This window comes from Antedon mediterranea, chromosome 3, assembly GCF_964355755.1.
Source record: "Antedon mediterranea chromosome 3, ecAntMedi1.1, whole genome shotgun sequence".
Taxonomy (NCBI): Eukaryota; Metazoa; Echinodermata; class Crinoidea; order Comatulida; family Antedonidae; genus Antedon; species Antedon mediterranea.
The window spans coordinates 384,021-395,510 of NC_092672.1; the positions used below are offsets into that span (position 1 = coordinate 384,021).

At 34.2% G+C, this 11,490-nt stretch overlaps 1 protein-coding gene across 2 annotated transcripts; it reads left to right on the forward strand.

The window, feature by feature from the left end:
* Positions 1-237: 237 nt before the first annotated feature.
* Positions 238-11,158, forward strand: LOC140044400 (DNA repair protein RAD51 homolog 3-like). Of its 2 annotated transcripts, none has more exons than XR_011844454.1 (8): positions 238-410; positions 848-1,097; positions 1,623-1,789; positions 2,094-2,227; positions 4,933-5,064; positions 8,500-8,633; positions 9,137-9,301; positions 9,766-9,891. XR_011844454.1 is itself a non-coding variant. In XM_072088891.1 (8 exons), the coding sequence occupies exons 1-8, from the start codon at positions 299-301 to the stop codon at positions 9,874-9,876; spliced, it is 1,101 nt and encodes a 366-aa protein (XP_071944992.1). In that variant the 5' UTR covers positions 238-298; the 3' UTR covers positions 9,877-11,158. The 2 variants fall into 2 exon arrangements, 1 of the variants encoding a protein (XP_071944992.1); XM_072088891.1 differs by having other exon boundaries at positions 9,137-9,197; positions 9,766-11,158.
* Positions 11,159-11,490: the final 332 nt, after the last annotated feature.

The window sequence follows — 11,490 nt, forward strand, 5'->3', positions numbered from 1 at the left end:
CCACTAAAATTTGCGCCGTATGTTAAAAGATTATTTTCATCGAGGGGCCTATAAGCACTGTATGCTTATATCCTGGGAATCAAGTAAACAAGTAATTAGTTAGAAATTCAAGGTTAAAATCCGTTGGAATAATATTTTATTAACGCGTTACTGAATCTTTGTAATTAATTAACGCGTTACACATCTTATTTGACGAGAATTGACACTCGCCCACGCCTAACCTCAGAGTTCGTTCGTTAGAGGATTTGCGGCGATTTTGAAATGTAGGCCTAAATATTTTGATATTTTAGTTGTACAAATGAACATAGAAAGTCTTCCGTTACCATCGATCATTAGACAAAAGCTCTTTGGAGCTGGTTTTCTTACTCTTGATGATTTTAATGGGTTGAAACCGTCTCAACTTTCAAAAGGTAAGCATGTCGCGGTACCTTAAATAACGGCCTAGCTTAGGCCCTGGCCCTATGTCGGATTACTATCTACACACATCGGCTTCCGCCCCAATCTTGCCGGCCCGTGACTAGTCTGTTGTCTATGTTTATGTTCATTCTGATTGGTCAGTTTTGGCTGTTACTTTCCTGGAATTAAATATCTCTAGGCTAGAGTAGAAGAGGCTGGTGATGAATGGTTAAAAAAATCTTTTTTTTATTTTAGCTTAATTATAATTTGTTAACAACTTATTGAAAAGAATGCTTTTTTAATACATTGTCATTGTTGTGTGTGTGATGTTGGTTGGTACTTGACATTCACCAGAGATATTATTTTATAGCGCAATATGCTTTTATTTTACCATGAGCCACGAGAATCTTTGTAAATTGTATGTTATTACCATTTTTGTTTTACTTTGAAGAACTTAATAGTTCATTAGAAGAAGCATGTGAAGTCTTAAAAGCAATTGATGATGTGAATCTGGTCCGGAACACGTTAAAAGATGGCACTAATGGATGTCGGATGGCCTTGGAGATCCTGCAAGAGGAACAAAGACAACAAAGCATCATCACCTTCTGTGAAGAGATTGATGATATGTTAGGGGGCGGTATTCCCCTTGGAAAGACGACAGAAATATGTGGTGCTCCTGGTGTGGGAAAGACACAAATGTGGTTAGTAGAAAATGGTATTACCTCTCTTATATAAATTAACCGTTCCCTTCAATTTCTATTTTTTCATTAATTAATAATTTTTCAAAAAGAACATAACAAATAGGTTATAACAAAACAAAAAAACAAAAAGAAATAGCTCAAAATCCAAATGACTGGTTAAAACCACAATGCAGAATGAATCACTTTCAAGTGGCTCACCAAAATGCAGAATGAATCACTTTCAAGTGGCTCACCAAAATTGAAAATAGTTTTTCCATTTATAATTCTAGTACTGTATGCAATTTAAACAAATTTACTAACAGTATAACTTAATTTGGATTTACAGTTTCTTGCGCGAGTGTTTTTGTGTAGAAATTGAATTCATTGTTGGGGGTAGCCACGAGCGGAAAAACAATCATACAAAAAATCTAAATTTTAAAGTAAAAAAGTTGGCTTCTGAGAGTGTGTCCAGTAAAAGAGGTCACAGGGAGACTCAGTTGTAGAACAATTGTTTTCACAATCCCCTTTTTTTATTTCTGAGAACAGCATGCAATTGGCAGTTGATGTCCAAATTCCAACCGTTTTTGGCGGAATTGAAGGAGAAGCTTTGTACATAGACACAGAAGGTAGCTTTATCGTAGAAAGAGCATCGGAGATTGCCACAGCTGTAGTAGAACATTGTGGACGTATAGCAGCAAGCCAACAGAATCATGGTAAGCAAACTCCCTCCAAACGATTGGCACAAACTAGTTTGACGAGAAAAGTGTGCCCAAATATGGTAGTGATATGGCATTATCACAATTTTTTGTCACATACAAAGCTTTATACTTTGTGATTTTTAATTTACATTGCATAATAATTGTAATGCTGTGAAATTCAGATTTTACTGCGATATTTACAAACGTGATCTTTATGTGAACCTGCATAAAGTTCAGAAATAATGTGCTCTTTAATTCTTTCTAACATACATGAGCAGGTTAGCAAGAAAAAATGTTTTTGTTTTCACATTTGTTTTAGATCAACTGAACGCAATGATTACATTTACAGAAGATAGTGTACTGTCTGGAATTCATTACTCAAGATGCCAAGACTTTGTGGAACTCATTGCGTTCATAAATACTCTACCCAAGTTCCTCAGCTCACATCCTAAGGTGTTGTTAACATATTGCGTTCATAAATACTCTACCCAAATTTCTCAGCTCACATCCTAAGGTGTTCTTTAACATATTGCTTTCATACTCTACCCAAATTTATCAGCTCACATTATCCTAAGGTCTTGTTTTAACATATTGCATTCATAAATACTCTACCCAAATAAGGTCTTGTTTTAACATATTGCATTCATATATACTCTACCCAAATAAGGTCTTGTTGTTAACATATTGCATTCATAAATACTCTACCCAAATAAGGTCTTGTTTTAACATATTGCATTCATAAATACTCTACCCAAATAAGGTCTTGTTGTTAACATATTGCATTCATATATACTCTACCCAAATAAGGTCTTGTTGTTAACATATTGCATTCATAAATACTCTACCCAAATAAGGTCTTGTTGTTAACATATTGCATTCATAAATACTCTACCCAAATAAGGTCTTGTTTTAACATATTGCATTCATAAATACTCTACCCAAATAAGGTCTTGTTTTAACATATTGCATTCATAAATACTCTACCCAAATAAGGTCTTGTTTTAACATATTGCATTCATAAATACTCTACCCAAATAAGGTCTTGTTTTAACATATTGCATTCATAAATACTCTACCCAAATAAGGTCTTGTTTTAACATATTGCATTCATAAATACTCTACCCAAATAAGGTCTTGTTTTAACATATTGCATTCATAAATACTCTACCCAAATAAGGTCTTGTTGTTAACATATTGCATTCATAAATACTCTACCCAAATAAGGTCTTGTTGTTAACATATTGCATTCATAAATACTCTACCCTAATAAGGCCTTGTTTTAAGATATTGCGTTCATAAATACTCTACCCAAATAAGGTCTTTTTTTAACATATTGCATTCATAAATACTCTACCCAAATAAGGTCTTGTTTTAACATATTGCATTCATAAATACTCTACCCAAATAAGGTTTGTTTTAACATATTGCATTCTTAAATACTCTACCCAAATAAGGTCTTGTTTTAACATATTGCATTCATAAATACTCTACCCAAATAAGGTCTTGTTTTAACATAATTATTGCATTCATAAATACTCTACCCAAATAAGGTCTTGTTTTAACATATTGCATTCATAAATACTCTACCCTAAGGTCTTGTTTTAACATATTGCATTCATAAATACTCTACCCAAATAAGGTCTTGTTGTTAACATATTGCATTCATAAATACTCTACCCAAATAAGGTCTTGTTGTTAACATATTGCATTCATAAATACTCTACCCTAATAAGGCCTTGTTTTAAGTTATTGCGTTCATAAATACTCTACCCAAATAAGGTCTTTTTTTAACATATTGTGTTCATAAATACTCTACCCAAATAAGGTCTTGTTTTAACATATTGCATTCATAAATATACTCTACCCAAATAAGGTCTTGTTTTAACATATTGCATTCATAAATACTCTACCCAAATAAGGTCTTGTTGTTAACATATTGCATTCATAAATACTCTACCCAAATAAGGTCTTGTTAACATATTGCATTCATAAATACTCTACCCAAATAAGGTCTTGTTTTAACATATTGCATTCATAAATACTCTACCCAAATAAGGTCTTGTTTTAACATATTGCATTCATAAATACTCTATCCAAATAAGGTCTTGTTTTAACATATTGCATTCATAAATACTCTACCCAAATAAGGTCTTGTTGTTAACATATTGCATTCATAAATACTCTACCCAAATAAGGTCTTGTTAACATATTGCATTCATAAATACTCTACCCAAATAAGGTCTTGTTGTTAACATATTGCATTCATAAATACTCTACCCTAATAAGGCCTTGTTTTAAGATATTGCGTTCATAAATACTCTACCCAAATAAGGTCTTTTTTTAACATATTGCGTTCATAAATACTCTACCCAAATAAGGTCTTGTTTTAACATATATTGCATTCATAAATACTCTACCCAAATAAGGTCTTGTTTTAACATATTGCATTCATAAATACTCTACCCAAATAAGGTCTTGTTTTAACATATTGCATTCATAAATACTCTACCCAAATAAGGTCTTGTTTTAACATATTGCATTCATAAATACTCTACCCAAATAAGGTCTTGTTGTTAACATATTGCATTCATAAATACTCTACCCAAATAAGGTCTTGTTGTTAACATATTGCATTCATAAATACTCTACCCTAATAAGGCCTTGTTTTAACATATTGAGTTCATAAATACTCTACCCAATAAGGTCTTGTTTTAACATATTGCGTTCATAAATACTCTACCCAAATAAGGTCTTGTTTTAACATATTGCATTCATAAATACTCTACCCAAATAAGGTCTTGTTGTTAACATATTGCATTCATAAATACTCTACCCAAATAAGGTCTTGTTGTTAACATAATTGCATTCATAAATACTCTACCCAAATAAGGTCTTGTTTTAACATATTGCATTCATAAATACTCTATACAAATAAGGTCTTGTTGTTAACATATTGCATTCATAAATACTCTACCCAAATAAGGTCTTGTTGTTAACATATTGCATTCATAAATACTCTACCCAAATAAGGTCTTGTTGTTAACATTTTAAGGTGTAAGACCAGTTTTTAATTCTACAGTTTAATATATTATTCCAAAAAAAATTTCCAAATAAATATATAAGCAGATAACATATTAATATTTTATTTCTTATTTTAGGTACGAATTATAATTATAGATAGTGTGGCATTCCATTTTCGACATGATATTGACAACTTATCATTGAGAACTCGACTTCTAAATGGACTCGCACAGAATCTTATCAAGCTCGCAATGGAGAATACTATTGCGGTAAGGTGTCTGCTTTTGTTATTTTTATTTTCAACTTTGTTTATAGAGGGTAACCTATCCAGCTGGACCAATTAATGCCAGTAGATATTTAGGGGCCCTCTTAAATAACAATAAAATACATAAAAATGATAAATAACATTTTTATTTATCTTAAATATAAATGGAACAGTCCTCATATTTCAGCACTTACAACAGCCATCAAATAGTACACCCTCATATTTCAGCACTTACAACAGCCATCAAATAGTACACCCTCATATTTCAGCACTTACAACAGCCATCAAATAGTACACCCTCATATTTCAGCACTTACAACAGCCATCAAATAGTACACCCTCATATTTCAGCACTTACAACAGCCATCAAATAGTACACCCTCATATTTCAGCACTTACAACAGCCATCAAATAGTACACCCTCATATTTCAGCACTTACAACAGCCATCAAATAGTACACCCTCATATTTCAGCACTTACAACAGCCATCAAATAGTACACCCTCATATTTCAGCACTTACAACAGCCATCAAATAGTACACCCTCATATTTCAGCACTTACAACAGCCATCAAATAGTACACCCTCATATTTCAGCACTTACAACAGCCATCAAATAGTACACCCTCATATTTCAGCACTTACAACAGCCACCAAATAGTACACCCTCATATTGCAGCACTTACAACAGCCATCAAATAGTACACCCTCATATCTCAGCACTTACAACAGCCATCAAATAGTACACCCTCATATCTCAGCACTTACAACAGCCATCAAATAGTACACCCTCATATTTCAGCACTTACAACAGCCATCAAATAGTACACCCTCATATTTCAGCACTTACAACAGCCATCAAATAGTACACCCTCATATTTCAGCACTTACAACAGCCATCAAATAGTACACCCTCATATTTCAGCACTTACAACAGCCATCAAATAGTACACCCTCATATTTCAGCACTTACAACAGCCATCAAATAGTACACCCTCATATTTCAGCACTTTCAACAGCCATCAAATAGTACACCCTCATATTTCAGCACTTACAACAGACATCAAATAGTACACCCTCATATTTCAGCACTTACAACAGACATCAAATAGTACACCCTCATATTTCAGCACTTACAACAGCCATCAAATAGTACACCCTCATATTTCAGCACTTACAACAGCCATCAAATAGTACACCCTCATATTTCAGCACTTACAACAGCCATCAAATAGTACACCCTCATATTTCAGCACTTACAACAGCCATCAAATAGTACACCCTCATATTTCACCACTTACAACAGACATCAAATAGTACACCCTTATATTTCACCACTTACAACAGACATCAAATAGTACACCCTCATATTTCACCACTTACAACAGACATCAAATAGTACACCCTCATATTTCACCACTTACAACAGACATCAAATAGTACACCCTCATATTTCAGCACTTACAACAGCCATCAAATAGTACACCCTCATATTTCAGCACTTACAACAGCCATCAAATAGTACACCCTCATATTTCACCACTTACAACAGACATCAAATAGTACACCCTCATATTTCAGCACTTACAACAGACATCAAATAGTACACCCTCATATTTCAGCACTTACAACAGCCATCAAATAGTACACCCTCATATTTCAGCACTTACAACAGCCATCAAATAGTACACCCTCATATTTCAGCACTTACAACAGCCATCAAATAGTACACCCTCATATTTCAGCACTTACAACAGCCATCAAATAGTACACCCTCATATTTCAGCACTTACAACAGCCATCAAATAGTACACCCTCATATTTCAGCACTTACAACAGCCATCAAATAGTACACCCTCATATTTCAGCACTTACAACAGCCATCAAATAGTACACCCTCATATTTCAGCACTTACAACAGCCACCAAATAGTACACCCTCATATTGCAGCACTTACAACAGCCATCAAATAGTACACCCTCATATCTCAGCACTTACAACAGCCATCAAATAGTACACCCTCATATCTCAGCACTTACAACAGCCATCAAATAGTACACCCTCATATTTCAGCACTTACAACAGCCATCAAATAGTACACCCTCATATTTCAGCACTTACAACAGCCATCAAATAGTACACCCTCATATTTCAGCACTTACAACAGCCATCAAATAGTACACCCTCATATTTCAGCACTTACAACAGCCATCAAATAGTACACCCTCATATTTCAGCACTTACAACAGCCATCAAATAGTACACCCTCATATTTCAGCACTTTCAACAGCCATCAAATAGTACACCCTCATATTTCAGCACTTACAACAGACATCAAATAGTACACCCTCATATTTCAGCACTTACAACAGACATCAAATAGTACACCCTCATATTTCAGCACTTACAACAGCCATCAAATAGTACACCCTCATATTTCAGCACTTACAACAGCCATCAAATAGTACACCCTCATATTTCAGCACTTACAACAGCCATCAAATAGTACACCCTCATATTTCAGCACTTACAACAGCCATCAAATAGTACACCCTCATATTTCACCACTTACAACAGACATCAAATAGTACACCCTTATATTTCACCACTTACAACAGACATCAAATAGTACACCCTCATATTTCACCACTTACAACAGACATCAAATAGTACACCCTCATATTTCACCACTTACAACAGACATCAAATAGTACACCCTCATATTTCAGCACTTACAACAGCCATCAAATAGTACACCCTCATATTTCAGCACTTACAACAGCCATCAAATAGTACACCCTCATATTTCACCACTTACAACAGACATCAAATAGTACACCCTCATATTTCAGCACTTACAACAGACATCAAATAGTACACCCTCATATTTCAGCACTTACAACAGCCATCAAATAGTACACCCTCATATTTCAGCACTTACAACAGCCATCAAATAGTACACCCTCATATTTCAGCACTTACAACAGCCATCAAATAGTACACCCTCATATTTCAGCACTTACAACAGCCATCAAATAGTACACCCTCATATTTCAGCACTTACAACAGCCATCAAATAGTACACCCTCATATTTCAGCACTTACAACAGCCATCAAATAGTACACCCTCATATTTCAGTATATTAATTCACAAAATTGAAATATTAGAGTACACACCTAATTTTGAGGTACACACCTACTGTGTAATTGGTGACAGTGGCTTAGGCTGCTTTTGTGCTTTCCTGGCAGCTAGTATGATGAAACTATGATTTTTATATTTTCTCTTTGCGTCATGTTTGCTTAACTTGTATAATGTATCTTTTTTCTCTTTAAGTAATATATATTGTTTGAAGGTTTGCATAGCAAACAGAACTAGATACTGTACGTGGTGTACCGCAAACTTTATATGAAAAAAATTGAAATCATTGAATTTTTTCAGGTGGTCCTAACAAACCAAATGACAACAAAGTTTGGTGGTGAAGACGGAAGCTCGCGCTTAATTCCTGCTTTAGGAGAAAGTTGGGGGCATGCTGCGACCATCAGAATGATACTCTATTGGCAAGCAAGTCAAAGGTATTGTTGTCTATAGGAATAATGTCTTAACTGGAGTTATAGTTCATAGTTATGAATGTTGGCTATATAATAAATGATAAAACTAAGCACAAATCTTTTTATTTTATCTTTCATCGTTAACCATTACCTTTATTCATTCAATGTCCTAATTTTGTATACATCTTCTACCTATTTTTGTGTATTATTCTGTTTGTGTATAGATTGTTAACATATATCATACTTATTAATACTATCACCCCATTACATTATTTATGTTACAGTAATGCTAACAAATTGTAATACTTCTCTTTCATCTATAACTCTCATCTAAACATGAATCTTGCTTGTACCTAAGAAAGAAGTCTTGAGCAAATCTATGTTGGTGAATGTAGAACAAATTAAACACTATAAAAAACATTAGTTAATTCATATAGTGTTGTGATCAAAAGTTATTCTATGTTTTATGAAGAATCGTTATTCCAAATAATTATTAATAAATTAAATAATAAAATATATTTGTTTAGGTTAGCAATGCTATATAAGTCACCCTCAAGACAAGAAAAAACTGTACCATACCAAGTGGCGGTGAGAAGAATTAGCACAGCTTTCTTTTTTTGTAGATCCAATAGATTGTAAAGTATTAAAATTGGTACTTACTACGACGTTGTGCAAACATCCAGTTTGCTTTCGTAAGTATCAATGTCGCAGCAAAACACAGCGCCCTCAAAAAACACTGAGGTGACGTATTGACCAGATGGTAACCAAAATCAACAGTCTATTGGATCACAAAAATGACAAATTTTCTTATGTGATATTAGGATCCAACGTAAATTGTTTTTTCTTATATAATATTAGGATCCAAAGTAAATTGTTTCTTATATAATATTAGGATCCAAATTAAATTGTTTCAAGATTTTAGAATTAGCACTCTTTCATATATTTCGTCAAAGTATTGTTTTTCCGTTTTTAATTAATAGTTAATCAACAAACAAGCTAGTGGTAAATACTGTTATTAATATTTACTATTTAAATTTAAAATAAAAAAGAGATTTTCTTTTTATTATAAAGTATTCCTAGTCCTTTGCTTCTCTTATAAAGTATATATTTTGTTATGGTTTAAATTATGTTTTAAATTCACTTCTTGATTTTTCAGAAATGTGGTATAAGAAGCAATCCAAGTGAGGTATTTGGACAAAAATGGCAACAAAAGTTAACAGTTGAAGAAAACCCTGCAAAACGCAGAAAAGTGTCGTCAAAGAACTAAAAACTTCACCCTAATGAACATTATTCTTATCAAGTGCTTTCTTTAAATATATAAACACAACAGACACAGAACATGAATTCTAAACAGCCCGGTGATATCTGAAATTTAATTTGAAACAATAAAGATTAGGAAGTCTTTGAGATTGAGAAAAAGCCATGTCAACCAAGATTCAAACACAGAACCTTCTGCTTGATATGCAGATGACCTAACCATTAGACCACTGGGGCTTTCATGGTATTGTTCAAATTCGATTTGATAGCGACTTATTCTCGGTGTGGTACAGTGGAACAGCACTACTGCAGTCCCTTTCTTTACATTTATATATACATATATTAGTTCTAAAGTTATGAAATTCCCAAATATGGCAGTGATATGACATCATAATGTCAATATAAGGACACATTTTTTTTGTCCATAAAGTGTAGACAGAGCTTGCTTCATAATTTATAAACCATTGGAAAACTTATGTTTATCAAGACAGTTGATATTGATACTGTACTACAGTTTTTACAGGTTTTGCAGTATAGTATATTTATTGTGTAAAGTACAATCCGCAAAGTTTAGAAAAATCACGGAAATAATATCACTTTTACCTAACAATAATATAAATATTGTAAGGACAATTTTGAAATCAATCGCCTTTAAATTTGTTTATTTTATGTGGAACTAGCAATTATACCCGCCCCAGGGCGGGTTTCAAAATTAGTTTACAGCCTTCTCAGTACATAACACCCGACGCCAGTATCTGTCTATACTCACCAACATCCACCCCTCAATAACACCCCATACTCTTTCTTAAAAACAAATTCTTCCCAGTGATGGACAAATTCAATTCAACCTAAGCTTCGAATTGAGAGGAGTATTCATAACTACGATGGGTCTAATAATGGTTGTAGTACGTTGTAAATTGTGTAAATGAATAGGTGTCATATTGGCTGATAATTAAAATTTGTAATTTAGATACTGCGGGCACCCAGCCTTCTTTCTCCTTTCACCACCCCAGCCACCATCAACAAACCTTAACTCCTCCCCTGGACAGTTCAAATTTAGTAACTTTTCCTAGTACAATCCAATCATATAGGCTACTTCATTACGCTAGTATTTTTGCTCCTCCTCCCCCTACAAAAAACACACCCCAGATACACTGGGTGATGTGTTGAAGCTGGTTCCAGTACAATTTATATTATTATCACTCCCAACCGTATCCGGATATTCACCCCCTGGACATTTACCCCCCGGACAACTACCCCCCGGACAACCACCACCTGGACCACTACCCCCTTAGGACAACTACCCCTTTAGGACAACTACCTCCCGGACAAATACCCTCCGGACAACTACCCCCTTAGGACAACAACCCCCTTAGGACAACTACCCCCTGGACAACTACCCCCCGGACAATTACCCCCTAGGAACAATTACCCCCCGGACAATTACCCCCCGGACAATTACCCCCCGGACAATTACCACCCAGAAAACTATCCCTTTAGAACACCCTAACCACCCAGACCATTCAACAACCTGACTCTGCAACTATTAATTAATAACTATATTTTAATTCGTTACTTTGACGAATTACTATTCATTATTGTAAACAAAAGTAAAAGATTGAAC